Genomic DNA, 27329 nt, shown 5'->3' with positions numbered 1-27329 from the left:
AGTACAGCCCATTTCCCTCCCACAGAGCCAGAGTCTGAGCTGTACCACAGAAAGAAAAGCAGGAAGCCAGGGAGTGGTAAACAAGTGTGAGAAACTCCTACATCTCTCTCTTCTCCACCCTCCGTCCTATTCCACTTGTTTTTTCCTAAATAAACCTGCATAGATGTGTTTCTCATGTTCACAACTCCAAATGAAAATGAACATAATGAATATGGACATGAATTACAGACATGACTAATAGCACAATGATTTAAAATAATATTCCGTAGTATCTGACAGCTTTTAACATGGTCTAACTTGATTTCGAATTAATTTGTATTGAACCACTGACATTCCTTTTAACAGAGGCTGCCTTTGAAAAGTTAGAAGCTGCATTAGATAAGGATTACATATCTCATTATGACTCTGGGCTATTAACTTCTGTGAGAAGCGAGATAAATCAAAGCGAGTAAGTTGGGGGGAAGGGGAGGAACTAAAATAGACATCTGTCATTGGTGATGACGTTGAGTGCTGAAGTCTATGTTGTTGTTTTTTCTTGAGTGAGTTTATTGTAAAATGCATGAAATGAGGTCTGTGATTAGCACAAGCTAAAGACATTTTCATGTTTTATTGTATAAAATACCTCAGTAATACCCACTTGCGCTTTTTAAAAACGATTACTTAGACCTTAGTCACTTAAGTGGTTAAATGAGACTACAGAGGTTGTCATGGACAAACAGGTTAGTTTATCTAATACTCTGATTTTACAGCCTCATTTTGTTTACAATCACTCTTTTGGAAACTATTCTAACTCAGTCTCTTAGGGAAAATTCTTAAAAAAATGTTAAGACTGAAAGAATTGTCAGAAGCTAAATGTTGGTGATGTTCAAATCATGGGACTGTGGTGTAGTTTGTATATAGTTTAAGCTTACATTTATCTTTTTTTTCTGGCGATTATTTAAAAATTGTGTTCATATTTTAACATTATCATGATGAACAAAATGTGTAAGAATCATAAACATCGTCACAGAACTTATTTTTGCAATACTCCAATAGCCAATGGAACAATCCAATTATTATTATTATTATAATTTTTCTTTTTATTATTTAACTTCAGAACTGACCTACAAAGATACATCATCATAGCAGCACTCTGTGGAGGTATTATATTATCAGACAACATCATCATGTGCCTGAAAAATACTGAAAAGGCTTAAAGACCAAAACAATGGATAAATCTATGCAGCCTTTGAAATTCAGCCAATCAAATTACAAAGCCAGAGCTATGTTTTATAAATAAAATTGACTTTAGCAAGTAAGACACACTCAAACAAGGGCACAACTAGCAAACATAAATATAGACCCTTTAGCAAGTAACATGTTTGCTATTCCAAGTCATTCTGTTCACTAACGTCTAAAGTTTCCTCACTGGAGAAAACATTCCAGAGGCCCGGACTGAATGACAGGAAGACGAAAGAAGATCAGAGCCAACATGATGAAATGACTCAGGGAAGAATAGACCTGACAGCCGTTCAAGGGCATGGCATTAACCTTTTAGCGGTGCCAGGGGCTTTCCTCAATTTACTATATGATATTTTTAACCAAATATACCAGTGTATATTCACACCTTCATAAATTAGACATCTGCCATTTTAATTCAAATGATCTATGCAAAGATGAAACCGGTTCAAAGAATATGAAATATTGGTATTGGCATATGAAGATGGGAGATTCATTTATTTATTTATTCATATACACTACGGTTTAAAAGTTTGAGGTCAGTAATATTTGATTTAATGTTTTGAAAGAAGTCTCTTAGGCTCATCAGTTCGATCATTTATTTGATCAAAAATACATAAATTTTGTGAAAAATATAAAAATTGTAAATAACTGTGGTCTAAAAATGTATTTAATTCCTTTGAAGGCAAAGTTGAATTTTCAGAAACCCTTACTCAAGTCTTCACCATCACACGATTTTTCAGAAAACATTTGTAATATGCTAATTTGCTGCTCAGTTATTATGAATTATCATTGATGCTCAGTTAATAATGCTTCTTATTATTGTCATTTTTTTTTAAGGTTTATGCTGCTTTTTGTGGAAACCATGATAATTTTTTTCCCCAGGGTTATTGACAGATATAAAGTTGCTGACTAGAAATATATATATATATATATATATAAACAGCATAACTTTTGAACTGTGCTTTGAATATCAATTTATTCAGTATTAATTTATAAAATATAATGCACTAAAATCCTTAACTAGATCTAATCAATCAGAATTCTTCCAAAGTATTTTCAAGCAGAAATGTACAGTATTTAAACACACACACTCAGACACACACTTGCACAACTGAATGTAGACAGACATGAGGACCTATAAAAACTTTGTGTGCCTTTTGCCCCTGAGGGAGAGCCAAGTAGGTCAGAATAACTGAGACCCAGTAGGAAGTACAAAGCAGCGTCCGTTCATACTGAGATGTATGTCACTCCTATTTTCCATATCTGCCTATACCACAAAACCCCATCCTTAAACACACCCCCTTCTTAAACACACACACACACACACACACACACACACACACACACACACACACACACACACACACACACTTTACCCTCATATTCTGTCATTACCTTTTTCATTGTCTCTCTGATAATATTCCAGCACAGTCATCTCACCTTTCCTGTGACCTGACTGTTTCCTTTAAATATGTGTTTTATATAACTCAAATGCAGCTATATGCCAGAATATAACCAATGATAACCAACATCACATATATATATATATATATATATATATATATATATATACACACACATATATAAGGCCTGTTTCACACTGGGTTCATAGCAGCAATCATTTATTTTGCCCATAGAGTTTCACTTCTGAGCCTATTTTTCCACTTCTAAGTGCTCTAAGAGTGCAGCAAAAATACATTAAAAACAATATAACGCATTTTATTAACACATTTTACATTATTGGCTTTTATAAAGAAACACAAAATAACAGAGTCATCTACTTGACATTTCACAAAAATACATCTATCTGCCTTCATTATGTTTAAACACTGACAGACACCCGAACACCGCAAATCAGTAAATCAGAGTCAATCCAAATAATTTAAAGAAGTTTATAGAATTGGGTTCAATTGAATATAAATTACTATTTGAATGTAAATGTGATCCACCAGGCTCATAATCACATACTGTAATTCTCAATTACACACACCTAATACCAATTGTGGTTAACCAAAAATCCCTTTAGTTTCAGTAAAAAGCTGAAGCTCTTTTATGCAGCAGAAATACAGTTAGTGTGAAAGCACAATGTGAGCCTGCTTTGGCAGTTAAGCTGCAGCACCGCTTGTGTGCTGTTTATGCATGCGGTGTGAAACAGCATGAACCACATCTGGGACTTGCTTTTTACAATGTAGTGCTAGCAGGCAAGCAGTCTGGAGGCTTAAAAAAACACAAATGTGAAGCTTGTGATTTTGATAAAGGACTATATACATGAATAATATTCATTAGTTAAGCTGTAAATGACTTCTTTTCTTTGAGGTTCTTTGCTTTAATCTGTCAAAACACTGAGCACTTCACAAATGAGTTACTCTTGCAGCACATAACATTCAATAAATCTAATGCATTTTTCTATTTTCTGGAGCATGTCACTCTCTGAAATCCCTGTTATCCTCTTTACTCTGTTAACTATGAGCTGCGGTCAGGATGACGCCCTCACCCCATCACATACAGTCTCATCACATACATTCTGCACAAATGCATATGCAGAGCAGCATTTACAGCAAGAATACAAATACAGCAAGAATGTTTGTATTTGTGCATCTACACTGTATGTAAAGTATACAATGATAAGCATTTACAATTGGTTTGCAATGTTACAATGAGTGAAATAAGGATAAGAAATTTACTTTATATACACATATATCATTAAAATATCATCTTACAGTTCAAAAGTTTGCGGTCAGCAAGACTTTTGAATGTTTATAATATTATAAACATAATAGTCTCTTAGATTCACAAAGGTTGCATGTATTTGATCACAATACAATAAAACAGTGATATTGTGAAATATTATTACAATTTAAATAACTATTTTCTATGTTAATATATTTAAAAATACATATTAGTATGTGATGTCAAAGCAAAATTTTCAGCAGTCATTACTCCAGTCTTCAGTGGCACATGATCTTACAGAAATCAGTATAATATGATGATTTGTTGCTTAAAAAATATTTATTATATATATATTATATGTTCCATCTTTTATGTTTTTTTTTTCAGGATTATATGATGAATAAAAAGTTTACAAGATCATCATTTATTTAAAATAGAATAACTAAATTATCAACTTCATGCATTCTTTAAAAAAAAAGTAATTTCTTTAAATAAACTCAAAATTTTTGAATAGTAGTGTAATATTAATGTAATATTTGTTTTCTAAAAAATATAATAGATATTTTATAAAATATTAATATTATATAGAATATCAATATTTTATATAATATTGAAAATATTATTAACTTTAAATCTGGAGACTGGTTTACATGTAAAACGCAACATGCTTCGATTTGCTAAAATATTTTAAATATTAAAAAATGTATTTCAGTATGTCCGTTTCATTTTTCTTTAGCCAAACGTCACAGTCATCAGCTCCCAGCCCTCTGTTGCTTTACTCTAATCCTCATCCGTCTGTATAGTGTTTTCTGAGAAAGTGTTTTATTCAAGCAACTCAAAGGTTCAGTTTCCCTGGAGTAACTTAGTGAATCTACATCAGTGGCCCTCAAATCTATTCAGTGTCTGACTCACCTGGGCGTCTGTGGGGGCGGAGCTCTTATCCGGCTGCTGTGGCTGAGCTGATGATGCACTGATGGTGACATTTTTGTCTGAGCGGCTGCTGCTGTCTCGGCTGTGTGATTTGTGCCGATCCCTGCTGCTGCGTTCACTGCACGAGAGAGACACACACAGCGATGGAGGTGAGGGAAACGCTGTCGCCATGGCGATGGGAGCGGGAAAACACACTCAGACTAATGACAGGATAACCACCATCATCATTCTCCCTCTTCATCCTCTCGCTGACATGCGCTGGCTTCCTCTAGCACTGTCTCGCACATGCCCTAGCTGGAGCATCTGGTGTAAACTGGGTTAGATGCAGTGAGCTGTGACGACCCTAATCCAAACACAGCATTCTCTCTCTCTGTTCTCTTTATCTCTAGCTCAGTCTTTTTAGTCATCGTAGCCAATGCCTGGCAAGCCTTAGAACAAAACAAAACAGATAAACAAACAAATACAAGCACTACTGCACACACACGCTCAAACACACATACTATCAAACAGCATCAGACATCTCGCTCTGAGTAATTATTGACATCAGCAAATAACTACAGATCAGAGCTCATAGAAGAGGCTCATGAAACCTTCAAGATTTGAAGACTGTTTGTGTGGAAGAATGAGCCAAAATCACACCTGAGCAATGCATACGACTAGTTTCTCCATAGAGGAGGTGCCTCGAAGCTGTCATTAACAACAAAGGCTTTTTTATGAAGTATTAAATACATTTCAGTAAGTGGGTTCAATAGTTTTTCCCTGAATAATTCCATTTTATTTCACAGAACTTAATTTCTGAACTTATTTGTTTTGTTTTCTTTGTATGTATGGATTACATGAGTTGTTACCGACATCAGATGAAAATTTCATTTCAATAGCACCTTTATAAATATATTTAATGAGAAAAATGGCGGTGTTCAATACTTATTTTACCCGCTGTATGTATGTATGTATGTATTTAGTTACACTTAGTAAGTACTAGCAAGCATTGTTTTTTGTATGCAGTCCACGACCCTGTCAGTGTCAGTGTTGTGGTCTTGTTTTTCCCCCGTTTTCCTGATTTGGTCTTTCCTGTTTCAGTCCTTGTTGTGTTTATTCATTTCCAGCTGTGTTTGATTATTTCGTTTATTTGCTCCCAGGTGTGTCCCATTGGTGTCTGTATATTTATAGTGTGTTCTGCCCCTTATTTACCATTCGCTGTTAAAAGTAATTTCTGAGTTCTTGAGTTTGTATCCCTTGGTTCATTGAATTAAATGTCTTCTAAGGTCCTGTGTTTACCCGTGGTGATTATATTAAAATTGGATGGTACAATGAGACAGTCTAGTAAGTGTATGTGGCTACGTCACATATGTTCTCGCCCTCACCGTCACTGCACAAAAACACTAATAAAACTTAAGTTTTGTTAAAATACTTTGTATTACAAATCTTTATATTATTTTGCTTTCTATTCATGCAATACAATGAATCACAGTCGTCTAGTCTCCCTGGCTGTGGCTTAAATTATTGGCAGTTTAGCATTTAGATAACATCTATCCTTTCATGTCTGAAAACATTGTTTTTGTCTTACATTGCATAATAAATTCAGACAAGCTCAGTACTGACTCGTTTTCCATCATTTTCCATTTTCATGAAATGGGTACAAAGGATTGTGGGTGACTGAAGGTCGTGGAGGAAGCATCCCATGAATCCTTCAAATTCAGCTGAATGAAGGACACAAAACGAAGGCTGCCTACCAAGGATCCTGGTTAAAATCAAAATGTGCAATTGTGTTATTTAATGAACTAACAGTTTATTTTTTTTAATAAAGATTAATAACTACAGTAGCAGATGTAGCTATGGCTCATTATTAATTGTAAATGCATTAACTAAGGTTAACTAATGAGATCTATAGTAAAGTGTTACTTATTGGTCTTTATAGTTCTTTTGTGCTTTAATCTTTGTGAATTTGTTTTAATTTATAAAAAGAAAATGTGTATTACTTTATTGTATATAAATGCTCAAATGTTCTTTTTGTTATAAGAAAAAAAAATATTAAACCTGTTATAGTTTATGACAACACTGTCAACTGCAACACTGCAACAACATTTCAATACAGTGATAATACCGTATACCATGATAAAAGCATTAGCAATTAATCGCAACATGAACATTTCATCCAGTCATATGCCTAGAAGGTACATGCTTTGATCAATCCCAATTTGAATACCACCCTTATGATTTAAAACACCACCCTTATGATTTTAAAACACTTCCTTTTCTTTTACAGTAAGTCATCAGATATGTCAAGCCTCTGTTGCTTTACTCTAATCCTGGAAAGCCTGGGCAGAGTGGGAACGCTGGCTACTCTGGGATTTGTGTTATATTATAGAACATGTCTACAGCTGAGTCACAGAGACTAAACCTAACAGCTGCTCCAACATACAGCAAAGTACAAGGTTAAAATTTGTAGATAGACAATTAATATGGTAAGAGTCAATATAATAATATTCATTAAAATTCATTTAATCTTAACAATATATTTTTTAACTAAAAAAAAAAAAAAAATAACGAAAACTTTACCTGAAATTTTCTAGCACTAGTTTTCTTTTTTTTTTTTGTCCTGCTGAAGTGGGTTCAAAACACAACCACATATTCAACTGCTGCACCACGCCACATTCTCTCATTCTTCTTTCTTTAATCACTGTCTAAAAATATCTAAATGGCCTTCAGAATACATATTTTCTTTGCTCTTAACAGTGCTAAAGTTCTTGGCACTGAATTCCCAAAGAGATTTTTTTTTAAAAAAATGCAATCAATGAATAAAACAACAAAGCCCCTTTTCCCAGCAGTGCAGATCTACTCATTTCTGTGTGTATTCCAGTGTTCTAAATACCCAGCAGCAAGCATGGGATTGTAATTAGAAGTTATATAAACTGGGTGTTGATGCTGAATGGGAGAGGCAGTGTAATAGCCCCAGGTGAAACATTGAGGTGTCCGTCCCCACCCAGACATTATAAATGTATGTAAATGTAAACTGCAGTTCAACTTCATTTTAAAATTGGAAGAAAGAAATAGCAGAGCCTGCCCACTGATCCAAGGGAAACTGGCTAGATGAGTGTATGCTAACAATTGTAGATACAGACAGAAAGAGGTGGTGTGTGAAAAATGTTAGTAAATATTTAAATGATCATTGTTTTAACTTTCATTAGCACATCTTTTAGAGACATGTTTTGCTTTTTCCATGTCTAGAAAAAGTTAAACTAGACTAAGTACTGAACAGACACAATTATGTTAAGATATGGAGATTATAGGATAGGATGCATAACCTAATCCATCCAAAAAAAATAGTTACTTGAAAATAATGCAAATGGAAAGAAACAGAGATGAAGTGAAAAGTGGCAGGAAGTTTGACAGCCGAACAGAGAGAGGACATTCATTTGTGGCTTTCTCAGTGAAGACTCATACATTCTCTGCTTTCATTCTGGAATTCCTCAGGCCTGTTTGGGCCTTTCACTGGAGATTTTATAGGAAACCAAACAATAGCGGTGCTCAATAAATAACTTCCTAATTACAGTGGGTGGGGTCAACACAGTCTAATAGCATTCAAGTGTATATCAGTACGTTCTGACAAGGAGAGCTGGGATAATATGTTGGAAATCTCTGGCTCAGATCACAGCAGCTGAAAATCCAGACCAAATCTGTGATCATGAGCAGAAAGTGTCATACAAGCACAAACAATTCTATACAATAAGAAACTACTTACAGCAGCAATGGAAAGGAATAGAAAATGATATAGAGATGAAAAAGCATGTTGACAACAAATGCAATATTGGTCATGTAGTCACCAAACTTAAAAAAAAAGAAAATACAGGAAAAAATAAGAAAAAAACACTAAAAATGTCTTCATCTCATCTCAAAAATACTGAGTGAACCTTTAAACAAGAACATTTCTTTAATGACACTGATTACCTTTTAAAAGTAATAATTCTAAATGTATATACTCAAATATTCTCAATAATTTAATCTGAAAGTAATCACCGGTAAACATCCTGTCACTAATGAGCAACAGAATTTTACAGAATAATTGAAGCTCTAAATAAATGCAAAATCTTTTCATAGTGAAAACATTCATTTTCTGCATGAATAAGTGTGAGGAAATGTGAGAAAATCCTCAGGAGAGAGATATGGTGTACTGTACATGCATGTGCTCATGCAGTTCAGCCCTTTACCTCTGTTTGTTTGACCCCCGTGACCTGTTGGAGTGGTGGGAAAAACCAGAGTGGATGGAATCTGTGTCCATTGTGTCTGTCCGTGCTGTGACTGGTTTAACACAGCGGAGGGAGGAATGCAGAGACAGTTAAAGTGCTGACGATGATCAGGACATACATGAAGCTTCGCAAGACGACAGGCTCGTTTCTAGGGGCTTCCTGTTATCAAACATTAACCTAAAAAGAGAGAGAAAGAAAGTTTTTTTAAAACAAACTCTTTATAGACAAACACAGTCTTTTAAAAGGTTTAGGGCTATTTCATGTCAGTATAAAATAACTGAAATACAGTGCAGCAGTCCAAAAAAGGCATGTGTTAAATTCCCAGGGAAAGCAAGAACTGATAAAAATGTGTACCTTGAATGCAATGTAGGTCGCTTTGGATAAAGAATCTACCAAATGCATAAATGTAAATGTACACAGCTTTTCTCCAATGCACTGACAACAAATGCAGGCATCAGCATCAAGAGTTCACTGCAGCGATGCCTAAAGCACTGTAAAGCACCTCTGCTGGCAAGATCAATGTGCATTTGTTTCAGTACTACTCATCTTCAGCCAGTACAGAATCTAATGTAATAAATGTAGTTTGCTTGCCTTCCACTTCCTCCTTCCTAGTTCGAATATATCTGCCGGTGATAATTTATTAAAGAACGGAAGGTCCTTAGGATATCAACTGTACTTCACTATCAGTACTCAGCTATTCCTTTTCATCACTATGCCCACAGAACCCTCTCACTTCAGCTGTTGTGGAACCTATTTTTCTTAGCTTTTTGGCCCCCAGGTCTCCACCTTCAGAGAATTCTGCCTGCTTTTAGTTTTATGGTGTCACTTTAAATTCTTTCAAATTTCAAATTCAGATCTTTCAAATCACAAATGCACTCTCCCACAGCATTCAAACACATTAAGACTAAGCTTACTAGCTAGTTATAGTTTTCTTAGCTGCTAAAACTTGAATGACATGCCAGATTGCAGGACCAAAGCGGTATTCGGATTGGTTGGTTATTAAGCACCCAGAATAGGGCATATCAAAGTGATGTGACTCATAAGCCCTGGACAATAACATAAAGAGTTTAGAGAAAAAAAGTCTTTGAACTGTCAACTGTCATAAAGAGTCATATGAGGCTAGCGAGCAGTGAGTATCAAGGCTTTATTCTGAGACTTCTAGCACAGACCTTGTGCATTGATTTATCCGCTCATAAATTACTAATTTGGAATGCACTCACGCTCTAGTGCCACCTGTCATCTCAAACCAAGCAACCAACACATCAACACACTCACAAAGCACATTCACAAATACACACCTTTAAGAGGATTTACAGGTCTAAAAATTAGATCACAGCATGGGCAAATTTATTCCATCACAAGTCACTCGTATTAAACCATGATGGAATTAAATTCTGCAATATACTTTCTGCCTCTCATTCCCTGCCACATTCACAGAAGGTTTGGGTGCCTCAATTAATTAATTAATTGGTGGCAAACTATTTTGTAGATTAAATTATATAAAAAATAATAAATAATAATAATTTATGTTTTGTTCAAACAATGGCATTTTAAAAGTCTTTCTTTTTGTGATTCAAAAGGAATTTACATATACCACATATACATAAAAATTGCTCAAACTAAAATTGCATTTATTCCCTCTGACAGCAAATATTCACTCTAGCTGTAAATATTTGTATTCTTAAAGACTTCTCATAGAAACTTTTCAAAAATAATGACCCATCAACATCAATATATGTTATGTAGGTATTCAAACCATTCTTTAGAAATCACAAGAATGATATACATTCTGCACTCTGAAAAAAAACAGACAAACATGTTTTGAACTTGTGGTTATTTAGAACCAATTGCTGGTTTATCTAAGAATACTGGTAAATACCTGTATGTTCTTGATCAGCGTGTGGTATGTGAGTTTGCCAAGATAGCACTGACCACTTTCAAGTCTTCATTTCTCTTATCAATGGGAGAAATCTGACCTGGACAAGCACACATAGCATTCCTCTGGGGTTACCTCATAGTGCCCTGAAAACACACACACACACACACACACACACACACACACACACACACAAAGAATTCCTCTAAAGTTACCCCATGTACACTCATATGCACTCACAGAGTGTATCATGTTAGGGAGGCCGGGGGCTTGGTATTTTTTATGATATTACACCCCATCATAAAGGAGACGACAGCTATTACTGCCAAACGTTTAATAACATCAGACAGATTTCACTCTTCTTATCTCAGTTTTGGCACTGTGTGTCAATCCATTACTATTCTGGAGACAATTTAGAGGTTGTTGCATATTTCACAGGGCAGCACAGGCCAAATAAATCTCTTTGTTGAAGCAGGAATGCAAGGTTTGATAGACTTTGATATGTGATCTGTCTAGATGAACTGTCTAGAGGCGGCTGAAAACTGAAATCTGTTTACAAAATTAATTCTACAGATTCCCAATTCAGAGTGAATCGTTTTTCTAATCTTCCCAGGCTTTCTCTGTGGACTTTAATCAGTTTTCAGAGTTCTAAATAGGAATTTAAAAATAGTTTTTATTGATATTCAAAAATATATAAAGATTTAAACTTTTATTTTAGATACTGTGTGTATTATATATCCGTGTTCACCATACACATTAGAATAGTATTTATCAGTATGCACACAGAAAAACTGCACATTGATTTGAGAAAATAAAATCTCTCTGCTATTTGTTAATATAGGGATAGCTCACCCAAAATCTAAATTCTGGCATCATTTGCTCACAGTCCTATTGTTCCAAACCTCTCTGACGGTTGGAACACATGAATATTTTGTGTTTTTTTCTCTTCATACAATGAAAGTCAACAGGGTTTGATATTGTGTAGGACTCCACTAACTTTCACTAATCTCAAATAAAAAAATTGTTGTAGATCTGGGTCTTGGCTAACAGTCTCAGACTGCATTTTATTTCTAAACTATGGGGATAATTACAGATGGACATAGTATCTTCACATTTCATTCAAAGAATTTTATGGCTTGAACAGCTACTTAGTCCCTTTTCAAATCAGCTTAGTGTTGGTCGTCAATGCTGCAATACATGTAGACGTTAACACACACACACTTGTGTAGAAGTTAACACACACAATGTAGAAGTTAACACTGACCTTAAATTTCTGTCTTTTTGTCATGCATTGGTCTCAGAATACTTGAAAGAGTATGAGCCACATCTGCAATACTCTTGTGTCTTCTGAAAGCTCCACATTAACTATAATTTTCTTGGAAATGAGCAACCAGTGCTTTTTTTTATGACCCTTTTATGTTGCACTGAAGAAAGGATGTCAGTAACAGGAAACAGTGGCTTATTTTAACATGAGCTGATGGACAGTTGCTATTAGAGCATATAGTCAGAATGTAGTGCTAACTGGAGCAGGAGAGTCCCTGGAGGCTTTTACATTTAGCCATCAAAACTCAGATTTTCACAGCCATTACACCTACAAAGCTAAGACACATGAACACACACATCATTTGACAGAGAGGCCCACTCAGCCAAAGAAGCCTACATATGTTCAAAGCGCTGAGTAATGCATATCATATACACTCATGTAGAAACACACATGCACAAGCAAGACTTTCATATTTGCCTTGCCCTTGGTGCAGTCATAGATGATCAAAGACAGAACAATAACATTTCTTCACCTACTAAACAAGAATACAACACAGGCAGAAAGACAGAATCAGAGAGCAGAAAGAACAAGAGCAGAGGGGGAAGGGACAGGGAGAGTGAAAGGAACAGAATGGGGAAAGATTAAAAAAAATGTAGTTTTTGAATGGTCATATCTTAAAAACAATAAATATGTGTGCATGTCTTTGTATAAACGCAGGTATTTTATTAATTATATTTAACTAATATATTTTTCATGTAATAGTAAAATTGTTTAAAAACATATACAAACATATACTTTTTTACATTTTCATTATTATATAATTTCCTTCTCTCTATAATAAAATTGTAAAATAGGTATAATGTAAAAATGTGTATAAAATTATATCTCCATGTCATTATTAAGTCATGTAAAATATTTCAAATATTATGGTTAATTGTATACATATACTGGTCTGCCTTTTATATATACACTTATTATTTATATATTAATATGCACTAATGATATTGCTAAGTCTTAAATTTAATATTGCACTGTTCAAAAAATATCCCAAATGACTGTATAGTGCTCTTATATTGGTCACACGGGTTTGATTCTAGCCTGCAATATATCCTAATGACATTCCTTACTTTTCATAATAATTTCCTGACATTATTTTTATTTATGTCAAGTAAAAATGCAAAAACTCCAAGATAAATCAATAAATATTACACAATTATCAGCTTCTCCGCTTGCCGTGTCTTCAATTCACCCTGGCTCTTTTCCAAGACTACCACAGCATTTTCATAGAAGTTTTTCAAATCACAAATATGTAAACAGCATGTGTGTGTGTGTGTGTGTGTGTGTGTGTGTGTGTGTGCATTATTCCAAAATGGAGAGAGGAAGAGAGAATGACAGCGAGTTACAGCGCAACAGAAAAACTGCATTACAGAGCCTTGCTCTCTTTAATCTGGGTGTTGAGGCCTGATGGAAATTAAATAATTGTGTCAGAAACATTGGTAGCTCTATATTTAGCCAAGACAATCCAGCCCCATACAGAACACTATCCTGAACTCTCTCTTTCTCCAGCTGTGCAGTGGAATGGAGTCCATATCTAAGGAGCAGATGTGGAAAAACCACCATACACACACCCACAAACAAAAACATCACAAACGCTTCTGTACTAAAAACAAAAACAAAAAACAAAGTGTATTCCTTATTTACTAGACGGGCTTTCAATCCTTAAGTGTTTCATTCACATGCTAGAGAAACAGCTACACGGCACTCTTGAAGTATTTCAAGTATAAAATTGTTCATATAACTGCCTATAAAGGCCTCTGATGCCCACCATTTTTCCCATCGCTCTACATCTCTACATCTCACAATAAAAACACCACAAGCTTATGTGGTTAGCATAGTGAGTGCAGCCAGGGCCAGCACATGAGCTCTACTGACACATTTTAGAGCAACGCCTCCCAGCAGTTTTACTGTAATAAGGGTTGTTACACTCCTTTCCCTGGGTGCTGCCTAAGGAAGCCTTTGCTAGAAGGCAAGGGATACTAGTGTTACTGTACTAAGATACTACATTTTGAAAGGTCTATATGTTGTGATAGACAGTATAAGATACTATGAAATTAAAACAAAAAGTGTGTTATAGTTTCTGAATGTCTCACCATTTCCACCGTTTGCCATTTTGTGTTCTTCCATGGAATGTTTTTTTGAACAGTGATACAGGGTTTTATTTAAGCAAAAATAAAACACTAAAGTATTAAACATTAATCATAAGAAAGATCTCATTTTCAAGACATGCATAGAGCGTGTTGAATGTGTGTGTAGCAATAGAAAGTGTGTTTATAAATACATTACAGTTACCCAAACAACAATGTGGGAGCCTTGTTCCTTCGTGATGTTCTTGAGATAAAGTTTAGTGTTATTTTAGTGCATGAGAGCGTAAAACTTTTAGATAGGTCAATGCATAATTCATGTGCTGTCAGATATAAAATGCAAGAGTTGTACTGACAGATTAAAAGCCAGTGTTTGCAAGTCGGTTGTTTTCTGATGTGCAAAAGACATAAAATGTCTGCTTTACAAGAAAGATTGTCTCATTACTTATTTCTAGTGAGGAGAAACATGCACGCTTCCACTGTTTATCAGTCAAAACCACGCAGCATACAATACATACTGTAGCTGAGGTGCACATGCTCTGGTAAAATACCTGTTTTCTTATGTGTTTTTTTTTTTTTTTTAGTTTTCATAATTCAATCTTCCCTGAAAAGCATGACATCTTACAGAGAGTCCAAAAAAATTATATAGCCTACATTATCTGGCAGTAGTTTCCTAAATAGACCAAGAAGCACAAGAAACTAGTCCGTGTGAACAGCATGATGGACACAATCTCATTCATGTGGTACAAGCCAACAGAATGAACATATTATTGTAAAATGTGGTCCTTAACAATTCACAGCAAGTTAGGGCACATGTATATTAAGAAACTGTAAGTGTATGTTCAATAAAATTAATTCACCTAACCTTAATTTTGAAGATATGCTTTATGCGACTATACAGTACACTGACCTTAATACATACTTGCATTTACTAGGCTACAGAAGAGTCAGAGAGGAAGTCAAGAATGTGAAGTCAGCCAGAAATCCTCATTAGCAGGGCCGGCCCGTGGCATAGGCGACATAGGTATAGTTTTTTTCTCTGCAAAACCACTGTGTGCCATTTGTGATCTATCGTGCGCTCCTACACCCATATATTAAGCAAATACTGACAATTAAAATATTTGTACTGAGCGATCATCAAACTGATAAAAATAATGTTAGAATCAAATAAAATTGACATAGACGAAAAATCATTAGATTCGAGAACATTTCATGTTGGACTAATTTAAACACTTTCTGCGTCGATATGACATAATTATAATACATCATCATGCTTGAATTATGCATGGCGCACGAATAGTTTTGACATTTGTGTGCTCTGAAAGGAACATTTCTAAAAAAAATTGTGAAAAAATTAAATTTTGTTAGAGAGTTTGACTCCTAACACTAGGGTTGTGGGTTCAATATTTCTCATATTACTTTTTGTTGTAATAAGTACTTGTCACTGTTAGCATAGTTGTGGGTTGCATTTCTCTGTTTGGGAGTATAGCTCATCTGGTCTCTTAGATATTTTAACAGATTCAATCAGAAAATACCTACAGTACAAATGTAATAGTTTTTTTCTTTGGCAATTATTTGTTGATTTAATTTGTAATTAAATTTTTGTGTCACTCCTCAGGTTACTATGAGACACATTTCTTTATTATCACAAATTATTTGCTACTTGTTTAAGTTTATGCTTATATTTATTTTATGTTATGTTTTATTATAGTGAAGGTTTGAAAAATCTTAATTTTCAGATTTTGTTTATAGGTGAGGTGGTCTAAAATCTCGCCTGGGGCACCAACAGAGCCTGGGCCGGCCCTGATCATTAGGATAAGAGGATGCATAGAAAAGAAGAGAAAAAATATTCCCCAAATAGCCTTTTTTAAAGATAATCAAGATTATGGTACCCCCACCCCCCACCACCACCTTAATTATTGTCATGAATGATTATGTATAAACAAAAGAAAGACAATTAGTCAATGATGATTAAAATTAAACATAAGCATCCATTTACCCTCTGACTGCATCAAATCCAACGCAATGTGAAAACGCACAAATGATCTGTCATTCCTGCAAACCGTCCGTTGTTTCCATGCGGACCAGGTAGCTATTCAAAACAAAAAAAATCCGCGTTGACATTGAACATGTCCGTTTCTGTTTGCAATAATGCGAGAGCAACCCCCTCAGCCAAAGAGCAGTCTGTGAGGAAAGAAATGGGAACCGCAAGAGGTCTTAAATTGCGTGTAGCTCATGGGCGTAAATGATAGCGTTGGGAAGACCGGTTCATTCTAGAATCGATTCGTTCGGATCTCTCATATTAATAGTCAAGGCGATTTACCAATTCGTTTCACAGCTTATAGTGCTTCGAAAGCCCTAGCGCGATGTTTACGAGTTTTTTGTAGATAAATACATATTTGGCTAAATGCTGTTTATATTACTATGTTTTCCAACAAATTATATACATAATGATGTTTTTGTTTGCCAGTAATTTTGTTGTAGCCAAACTTTAATGGTAGTGTTATGTGAAAATAAATATTCTAAATAAATGAAACAATAAATAAATAAAATATTAGAAAATGTTATAAACATTAAAATAATAAGAAACTGTAAAAAAGTTTTGATTGTATAAAAAAGAAAAGAAAAGAAAAGAAGAATAAAATAAATAATGGAGAAAGGTGTCACTTATCTGTTGATACAGTTTTTCTCAGTCGCTTTGGTACATTTCTCGAATCAAACTCACAATTTGCAAAACAGTAAGTGCATTTCTCAAAACAACTCGTACAAATAGCAAAACACCATGGATAACCTGCAAAAGCCAGTCTCTTGCTCAAAATCCTTAGTTCATCTCTCAAAAATAAATATCTGTGTCAATGAACATGTCAGTGCCATCGAATGACAAGTCCTTGTGTCATAGTTTACGGATAAGACAGTCAGATTGCTTAGTCATGTTGTCAATATAACAGTGTACTCTGGAGAGATGTTCTGATGTAAACTATGGCAACATTTTGGATGACAGTTACAGTTACTGTATTGAACAGTATGCAATATGCTTATGTATGCCATATGTCCATTTCAAAAGTACAAATTTACACATTACTGTATGTGGGATATTGATTGAAAGAGACTGGATAGAATTCCCAGTTACACTTTTACTAGTGGTCTAGCCAAAAAAAAAAAACCTTTACAATGTCATTGTGATATAGAAAAGGAAAAAGAAATATGGGCACAAAGATGAAAATAAGTCAATTGTCAGAATGTGTAACTCTTGTGTTGTCCTCTGTCTATACAGCATAAGCTTTCCAACTGAAAATTCATGAGATGAACCTTTGAGCTATTTCAGAGAAATGGTTTATCATTGGTTTATCATCTACATTCTCCTCATTATTAAATATTCACTTGCACAATTCATGCCAAATTGACAAAAAGTCTAATAATAATGTGTAAAAAAAAAAAAAAAAAAAAAAAGTGTGCTTGGCAGTTTATGACAACTAGATTAACCATTTTGCATTTAATGACTTATACGATTAACTAAAGACCCGATGTTTTGGGGGGTAAGACTATTGCACAGAAAACTATATAATACATTTTGAGCAACATGACATTGGCAACTGATAATGTAGGAAACAACAGAGAATTGTACATAATCATTTGCATGGATTGACCAAAGCATTTGCAACTTGTTCAAAGAAATGAGAAACTGCTTTTTTGATGTGCACAAGTGACACAATGATGTGAGAATTGAACAGGTAGTTTTGAGAATTTCAATTCTGATCTGAGAAATGTAAAAACTGTAATATAGACCCCTTAAAAGTTTGTAAACATTGCAACGTCTCCGGGTGGGCGGGGCTTAGCTGGAGGCAAAAAGAGGCGCGGACGCAATGTTGACAAGCGTAAACTAGCACGTTTTAGGAGGGATTTATTAAACATGGATGCAGAAGAAGGTTCGGAACTATCCGAATATGTACAGTAACTGACTCTGCGGGACCGTGAAAAAATAATAATAATAAAAAAAGTGGGAGTTAGCATACATTTATCAATTAATTCAGTTGATCACTCAGTTCACTGACCAAACTGTTTAACTGACCAAAATATAATGACGAGTGGATAACATTACAGTAGCCTACTTTTTTTTTTTTTTTTTTTAGCTAAACCTGGTGTTGTTCTTGTATATTGTTCTCATTGGGAATTTTTTTTACCAAGTTTTGGATATTTCCTAGACAACACATATGAATTACTTTCGGGTGGTTTGGGGAATTTTGTCAAGGCTCATTATCTAATGTAACCTATCGCTGGGCTAACTATGATTAGCAATGTGGATTATTTTAAGGCCACACCAGTACATATGCATAGATTTATTTTATATGAAGTGTGCACTGCAAACACTAGCATTATTTATGATCGTCACCGTCCAGTCTGTATGCCGTATTGCATTCAACCACAATTGTCTTCTTGATTTCTGTGAAGAAATGTCGGCCGGGATCCGGTGAAACTTTAGTTTTAAACCAAAAGTGCTGTTCCTTCTATTCTGGCAGCCAAAAACACAACAAGACGACATTTTAAAGTCAAAACCTCAAACTTTTAGCATGCCTGCTATACATGGATTTCTCGGCGACGTCATCACTGCTTGCGCACGCAACCAAGAGGCAAAAGACCCGCACTCTTCGTACCGGAGTAAATGGTTTAGGTGGTGGTGTTGTCGCTAGTCAAAATGCCAAGGAGTTGTTGCGTTGTCAATTGTACCAACCGAGCCAGTGCTGGGTGTCAGATGTTCAACGTGCCTAGGGGGAAGCATGGTTTTTTTACAGTTGGACGTTTTACATAATGTTATATTAATAATATATTAATATGAAACACAAACAAACAGATCCAACTCTGAAATTGCAATTTATTATTGAGTCAACAAGAAATTACAAACAATGCGAAATCTACGTTAATTACAATATTCTTTTACTGAACTCGGCATAACAGATAGCGGTTTTCTGCCTCCTGGATGCGCGCGCATCCGGTATTGTTTGTATACAAGAAACCCGTGTATGAGTTCTTCCCATAGACTGTATGGTTCTTCCTTATGTTTTGCCTCCAGCTAGAGCGGTGACGTCACGGTGACGTAGGCGATTAAGGGGTCTATATTTTATAGTAATACATTCCATATTAGCCCTTTTTTCTTTAACATTTAAAACATGTTTAAAATATAGGCTAATAAAATTATATGAATATTGACTAATATATGTTTTCCAATGGTCACTCCATTTATAAAATATATTATATTACTTTACCCAGTTGTAAGCTAGAATTAGTTCCTTCTTTATGAAATGTTCTGTCAGTGAATTCCTTTGCTCTGCTGCTTCGAGAACTGAATCATTAAAACGAACCGGCTCAAAAGAATGATTCTATTGCGAATCGGACATCTAGGCATGGATACACCACCCAAGTCAAGGGAATACCAACCATGTGCTTTAAAGAGGGGCATCACTGCCTCTAATACATCCGATAAACACATCAGCAAATAAATAAACATGTACATGTACGTGGTGCGCGCATGATCCCAGCAGCATTTCTGAAGGCGACTCGAAGTCACAAGACACGAGATTAATGATCACAAGGAGTCGTAAGGAAAAAATATGTTGTTTTTCAACCAGTTTATGGACATATTACATAAAATGTATCTAAACATTATGTTATTACAATGTTATTGCATTATAAATTACGGCTTCTTGGACGTCTCGTCAGGAAGCATCAATAATGATTTTCGTTGTAACCCTCTCATAAAGACTAGAATCAATACTCTAGGAGCTGCAATGACTTTAATCTGTCATTTTACAGACAGCAGCTGGGCGTGAGAACTTTAACAACATGCATGTATCCCAGGGTCTTCCAAGGTGTTCACTTGTATTTAGATCAATGCAGTGAGCACAAAAGAACAGACAATATGTACATAAGAAACTTACCCGGCGGCTACGCCAACATCCCCGATAAAATGATCTGATGATCAATACTGTAACCAAATGTATCCACTATCAGGAATTGCGACCAATCTGACGGCAGTAATGGAAGTATCCTCTACAGGCGGAGTACACAGGAGATGCACCTCTACAGAGGAGGTGGAGGGACCGACTGAGACTCATTACAAGTGTGCTGCGCTAGGGGGAGTTATCGCCTCTAATAAGACGTGTGTGTGTGTGTGTGTGTGTGTGTGTGTGTTTTCACATTTCACCATGCAAATTAAGCTATATGAATCTGAATCACTAGTTGCTAAATAATTTATGCATTGGAGAGGATTTTTCCTGATTTCAGTATAGGCTTTTTTCAATCCCCTATAGCTAATTATGCTGTTCAAATCGTTCCGCCAGTAGGTGGAGACAAGTTACTGTCTTTAAATGTGAGTAACTGAATCATTCATTCAAGTCCTTCGTTCAAACACATATCCTAATTTAATGACCTTCGTTTTGAGTGAGTCAGTTAATCATGCAATGAATCGGTTAACAGTGACTCATTTAGGAACTATAGCTACCTGTGTTTTGTTCTGAGAAATATGGTTGGGTAGGGCAGTTGTGTCAAAGATTTAAGTTAGGGTACTCTATATTAATTGTTTGTTAAAACTAAAAGCAAAAGGCAAAATCATAATTGTTGGTTCACGGCCTATATACAAATAAACTCACAGCAATAGCACACAATTTGATATGTATTAATCAGGTCAAATCTTGTCCATGTCTTTTGCCTGTCTCTCTTTCTCTCTGTTTTTACATCTTCCTGTCTGTAGTTTTTACCGACTTCCTGATGATTGCATCCAGCTATCATACTCCATAAAACTGATGAAGCGAGAGAGATGCAGAGAGAGCCATTAAATATAGCTCCATCCCCCACATATTCTCTCGACTGCTCATGCCACTTAAAGCTTTCCTTCAGTGTTCACTCACAATGGTTGCCAAAATAATGTTGTTGGGACTGATGGTCCTGAATCTCAGAAAATAATCAGAAAATTATAAAATATAGGCTGTACATTGTACAATGTCTGCAAATACACATATTAACCTACTTTAGAATTGTGCATTGCCTATAGGCCTGTGTATGTGTAATAGTGTTATCTTGGATAACTGTGTCTGCTAAATGACTAATATATGTGAGGACTGACAAGTTGACTTGTACTGAGAACCTTTAGAGTGATATGTAAACAAATCATTTTCTCTTTTTCAATTGTATTTGCTTTTTGATTGATACACTTCAATGCCGTGCCTCCTATTTCCCAGTCAGAAACAGCCTTTTAAATCAGTCCTTGCAATATTTTGTGCTATTCATGTAAAACGTTTTAGAAAATGCATCTGTTTGACATTCTTTTTTTACACTCTCACAATAAAGGTACAAAAGCTGTCACTGGGGCAGTACCTTTCAAAAAGGACACTTTTGCTTTTTTAATTAATGACCCAGAAGAATTGTATTATCTTAATTACTTCTTTGTCTTGTCATTTTTGTGTTTCTTAACTTTGTACTCTACACTGAAGAGAAAGTGTACAGTACTCTTTTAAAAACCTAGCCTATTACTTCTCATTATTGACCAATAGGGGGCAGCAAAGTTTTGTTATACATTATTTCACTGTTGGAAGCTAGACTTGAACTTCTATAACTTCTAAGCAATTTGAAACAAAAGCACTGTAGTTGTTTGATGACAAATAAAGTTGATATGTAAAAATAATAATATGTGATGTATGTATCTTAATTTGCTATCGTTACCATTTTACAGGCCTATCAGATAAATGAAGTGACACTGGGTTTGTCCACTAAGAAGCACTAGCGAGCACCTTCCGATAGGTGGCATTTGTGTGTGTGTTTTTTTTTTCTTTCTTTTTTTTAATCCCGTGGATTGAACCACTGACTGCATTACTGCACATTTTGTATATCTCCAGTAGCCTATTATCTGATCCAGTGGTTCCCAATCCTGGTCCTGGAGAACCCCCAACACTGCACATTTTAGATGCCTCTCTATTCAAACCCACCTGATTCAACTCATCACCTCATCAGTGAAGACTCCGAGACCTCAAATGTTTGTGTCAGAGAAGAGAGACAACAAACGTGCAGTGTTGGGGGTTCTCCAGTTTTGAAAAAAAAATAATAAAATACAACTTTGAATCCACTCCGTTAATACAATAAATAAATAAATAAAAAGCACTTAATATTGTATTCTCAAACGCAATAGCGTTCGTACATTTACCAAATAGTTAATGTTACAAAAAATAACTTTATTGTGTTTGAAAGTCTATTTATTTTTTCTTCAAAATCTCTTACAATAAACCCTGCAAACTAGTCTGTTTGATCCTGTGCAAATATCCAAAAGAAGGTTACAAATCTGTAATCTTCAATGCATGCATCAACAAATTCATGCACTGACTATGTCAGTGTGTCATTGTGTGATGAAAATCTGATCATTGTATGTCTGACGCGTGCACAGATGGTCCGGCAGTGCGCGCGCAGCCGGGTCGCATTGTTCTGAGTGTGACACTTTGCGCTAGTTAATGAGAACAGACTGATTCTCTATTTCCCCTCTAAGCGTTTTTTTTCTAGTCTTTTCTTTATAAACACCCTTAATGTCGTCTTCCTCTCATCCGTCCGTTTCCATCTGGCCACAAATAATTTAACCAAACTGACAGATTGACCCGGGACAGACAGACAGACTGACTGATAGAAAGATAGACACAGACAGACAGACAGACAGACAGACAGACAGACAGACAGACAGACAGATAGACAGATAGACAGATAGACAGATAGATAGATAGATAGATAGATAGATAGATAGATAGATAGATAGATAGATAGATAGATTTTTACTACTCAGTAACAGATGGGGAAAATATTGTATAGGTTAATACGTGGATTTTATTTGATCAGGATTTGATCTCTTTTTGTTTTATCATCTAAGACACTTGTAGAGACGGCAGATTGGCTCTTTGCATGAAGCGTCAAAGTCTAATCTGGCTACCTGAGTTTAAGGCCAATGTATTCGACCCTTCTCTGTGACATACACCCAGACATATGGCGTTACAGCGGGGCTGAGGGTCATTCATTACATAATCCACTAACGAGACTTGTTCACGTCCAAGGCACACAAACTGATCAGCCCGTTTGCCCGGGCGAGGAACATAATGTAACTTCTGGGATGTGTTTAGTAGCCTAGATCTTGAGTGTATCATAGCTACTAAACTTAAAATATTTGTTATCATCTAAACAAATTTCCACAAACTAACAATTTCTTTACTGATTGAGTGAAACAATCAAATTTGAGATCGACTGTAACCCTTAAAGTTGCATCATCATCGGCTGAGTAAAAATCTTTAATGTGAAATATGACCAGTACTTGGACACGCACGCGCACATGCTCTCTTGCTCTTTCCCACGGGACGCAGCAGAAGGGTCGTAATTTGGTTGCCTTGGCCCGTCTGGACAAGCACCTGTCTCCCCTCTTGGGAGAAAGTCGCCTTTGGGCCGTGAGCAGAGCGGACTGAATGTGTTGTGTGACAGCATGAAAAGGTCTTTTTTCATTGCTTTTTAATAGGTAAACATTTTTTTTTTTGACAGTGAATTTCATAATGTGAGCCTATAGTTCGTTCATTTCAGTTGTCTGAAATGACGTGCGTGAAAGTATATGAACAGAGAACATCATATTGGCACAATATCTTTAATTTCATTTTGTTTTATACAAAAACTACAACAGACGAATCAGCGCTTAATTAATATGTTTACTATTTATTCTAAAATAGTTATGAAAAACTGCGATACAAACCAGTGTAGCTACTGGCTATTCCACTACAAAATGACAAACAAAACCCTGAATTAACAGGGTGATCTTTGGATATGAGGCAGATGTGAGATCATTTGTTCACTTTAAAATTCCCCAAAAGTTCACAAGAATCACGTAAACAAATAATCTCTATAAATAGTTTCTAAAAGAAAAATAAAACTACTTTGAGATCATTTTTGGTCGCAGCAAAGAGAGCGTCGATGGGTAGCTTGTAGACTTGGAAGGCAGGCAACACGCTTTTTATGTCTATGGACGAATTATTTATCTGGCATTGATTATGATGTATTTAAATGAATGTAATTGTCTCTTAAACCACCCCAAGTCATCGGGTACCCAAAGCGCTATCTCTGAGCACTTTGTAAACAAAATAAAAAATACAGCATTAGATCCTATCCGATGGGAAGTGCTTCTCGTTATCATAGGACAGGACATCAACATCAACACCATTATATTAATAACTGTAGTGCACACACAGCGAAGGCCCTCCTACTCTTAAGAAAACTGCCAATGAAAAGTGCAAGTGAAAAGCAACAGTAAACCCAAACTCTGCGACATCAGTCTAAAATAGGAATAATAATAAAACATTAAATATTTACATTTATACGTAAACACTTCAGATATGCTATTTTAAGGACACTCGCATAATTTAATTTACTTCATAAATAAATAAACAAGAACATAAAAATTAACAGCCAACAAGGTTACGATTTGTTCCAGCACATAGAAGTAGCCTACATTTCTCCACACGATTGGCAGCCTGTAAAATCAGCTTGATTTATAACAAGCTTGCGAAAGATAACTATTTGTTTTATTTGATGTAGCCTAATGAGATCCAACCCAAGTCAAATCTCTCCATAACTAATTTTTGCCACAAACGTGCTCATATGATGTGGGATGTTGAACAGGATAGCTAATCTTTGAAAAGCTATCCAAACTACAGTAGCTATCAAAAACAACAAGCTTCAATTATTGCGACAGTCCACGTAAAATTTCGGTAGCTAATGTTTTATAGAAGGCCTAATTAAAAGACTTTCTCCCATCCCATTGTTCCGATTTCCCTTTTCGTAATTAGTGGGGACGGACAACAAAACATAGCCTATTCTGAAAGTAATTATAAAGTGTTACTAATTATCTCTCTCTCTCTTTTAATAGGCTATTTGTGTGAAAGCTGGAATATGCAACTTCTCAATGTCTATAAAAGTATTCTTTTTGTACATTTGTAGGGTTTTGTTATAAGGTACTGGTAAATGTTCGTTTAAACGTCCAAAACGTGATTAAGATAAGAAATGTAACATATAGCTAGGCGAAGTATTTCGATTTTTGACAGCTTTTTGTCGGGTGGAAGTGTTGGTAGCAGCTTTCTCAGCTCAGCGAACGCTACGTTGAACGCTTCCACTCGGATGCGCTCGCGCGTGGCATGCGCAGAACGGTATTTGGCAGTCGCGCGCCTCCTCCGTCTCTTCTCCTCTCTGGTGAGCGCGGCTGGCACGAGTGCACGAGTCTTGCCATCCTCGGCCTCTAAGGGCTCGTGGGCCACACACTCCACCTTCATGACGTTCAGACATTCCTCGTCCGGTTGTGTCCAGGTGAGGTCAGGATCCGTCTGATCGGGACTCAGCATCATTTTCAGATCCGTTTGATCAAGGCTTCAGTGGTGCACTGATTGTTAACTGCCCTGGTGAATTAGACACAAAATAATTTGTTTTTTTTTATAAATATAAATATTAATCTGTAGGCCTACATATTATAATATATTCAACAAATCCAACGGTTATATCTCATGAAATGACTAAATGACTAAATTATTGTAAACTTTAAAAACAGTTCAGTGGCTACTAAATGTTGGTGAATGGTTGTCAGTGTGCATTTTGCAATTTAGCTCACTCAGCACACATTACCCTCAGTAGATGATTATAAATATTCACCGGTTCCATGCAAAAGTTAATGGAAATCAAGTAGCCTATTGTCATAAAACCAAAGTCATAGCTGACCATCTGTCGCAAATGCAAATGCAAAGCCTATAGCTCCAGATGACACAAGGGTGCATGAATCTCAAGACATAGATTCAATCACAAGGAATATTTAAAAGAAAAAGAAAAAAGGTATAAGATGGTTGACTTGTTTAATGTGTATTTTGTATATTATATGTTCAGGATACTTTACACTGTAAAATGTCTAACCATTACAACTGAAAAAATTACATTTTAATTGCTGTTTTAAATTTTGAAAGAAAAAAAATCAAAGCAGTGCAAAGGTGACAACCTGCAGTGATTAGTTCTTTACACTTGTTTAACCATTTGAAATATGGAAGATCGAATTGAAATCCTTAAAAAAACGTGGAAATTATTTTGACAGGTTAAACGGATGAATACAAAGATGTTTTTATCATAAAAAGGTGTAGCCCTATCACTGTACAAAATTGTTTTGCAGAGCTGCTTTTTTATAGACTGTTGCTATAGCTAATGATTCAATATAATGGCATTTACAACATGAAGATGAGGGAAAAGTATAATCAACATTTTATGAAATTGATTTGAAACTCACCTCTGTTGATGATTAATTGGATGAGAATCAATTTATTCCCTCAAATCCCTTTTATCAAGTCTGTTTTCAGTCACTGATTCATGTTCATCTGTCCATTGCGCTTTCTGAATATTTATTTCAGCATCAGCAACAGCATACTTTAGTAATACTTTCCTCGTCACTAATTTCTCGCAGTCGGCAACGATGATTTGTGTTGATATATCATTAAATTTCCGTAAGCAGAGTTACAGAATGGATATAAATATCAGGACCGGTAACGCACGCTCGGAGATGTGTTGCCCTCTGACCCGTGTGTGGCTAACAATGGAAACGCGTCCTCAGATAAGATCGATTAGATATACGAAAGTATCGTCTCAGGCTGTCCTTTCTGTTTCCCGTGGATTAGGACAACATTGCTCCAGTCATCCTAACAGCCACGCGTGCTGGTCCTCGTGCCTCTGATGATTTGAGAGATAACATTCCGCTGGCTCCCTTTAAAGTCTCCCTCTCTCGCTCTCTTGCTCTCTCGCTCGCTCTTACAAATCATTCACTTTATGCACTTATCCACGACAGTCACACCTCCGTCCCACCACCTCTGTTCTCTCCCCTTCCACTCAGCGAGTTCTTTCTCGAACAGATTGAAAGGCGCGCCTGAGGCTAGAGCTGGACGCAAATGTTT

General features: G+C 35.7%; 2 protein-coding genes across 4 annotated transcripts in view; both read right to left on the bottom strand.

The window, feature by feature from the left end:
* vangl1 (VANGL planar cell polarity protein 1) overlaps positions 1-20449 on the bottom strand; it is a 32003-nt gene extending 11554 nt beyond the window's left edge. Inside the window, exons 1-3 of one of the 3 annotated variants that reach the window (XM_059500195.1) lie at positions 20283-20449; positions 9030-9245; positions 4804-4939 (exon numbers count right to left, since the gene is read on the bottom strand). In XM_059500195.1, the coding sequence (XP_059356178.1) occupies positions 4804-4939; positions 9030-9100 (207 nt within the window). In that variant the 5' untranslated portion in view covers positions 9101-9245; positions 20283-20449. Of the gene's footprint in view, positions 1-4803; positions 4940-9029; positions 9246-10947; positions 11086-16348; positions 16603-20282 lie in introns of those variants that run through there. The other 2 variants (XM_059500196.1, XM_059500197.1) reach the window with 2 other exon arrangements.
* Positions 20450-23988: 3539 nt separating this feature from the next.
* Positions 23989-27186, bottom strand: nhlh2 (nescient helix loop helix 2). Its single transcript, XM_059500194.1, has 2 exons — positions 26672-27186; positions 23989-25802 (listed from the first exon to the last, which is right to left on the bottom strand). The coding sequence occupies exon 2, from the start codon at positions 25749-25751 to the stop codon at positions 25383-25385; it is 369 nt and encodes a 122-aa protein (XP_059356177.1). The 5' UTR covers positions 25752-25802; positions 26672-27186; the 3' UTR covers positions 23989-25382.
* Between the last annotated feature and the right edge of the window lie 143 nt (positions 27187-27329).

This window comes from Carassius carassius, chromosome 19, assembly GCF_963082965.1.
Source record: "Carassius carassius chromosome 19, fCarCar2.1, whole genome shotgun sequence".
In the NCBI taxonomy this organism is placed as follows: Eukaryota; Metazoa; Chordata; class Actinopteri; order Cypriniformes; family Cyprinidae; genus Carassius; species Carassius carassius.
This window is presented reverse-complemented; position numbering and strand designations above follow the sequence as displayed.

Coding starts and splice junctions, on each gene's coding strand:
- nhlh2 (XM_059500194.1), bottom strand. CDS start 25,751: ATGATGCTGAGTCCCGATCAGACGGATCCTGACCTCACCTGGACACAA.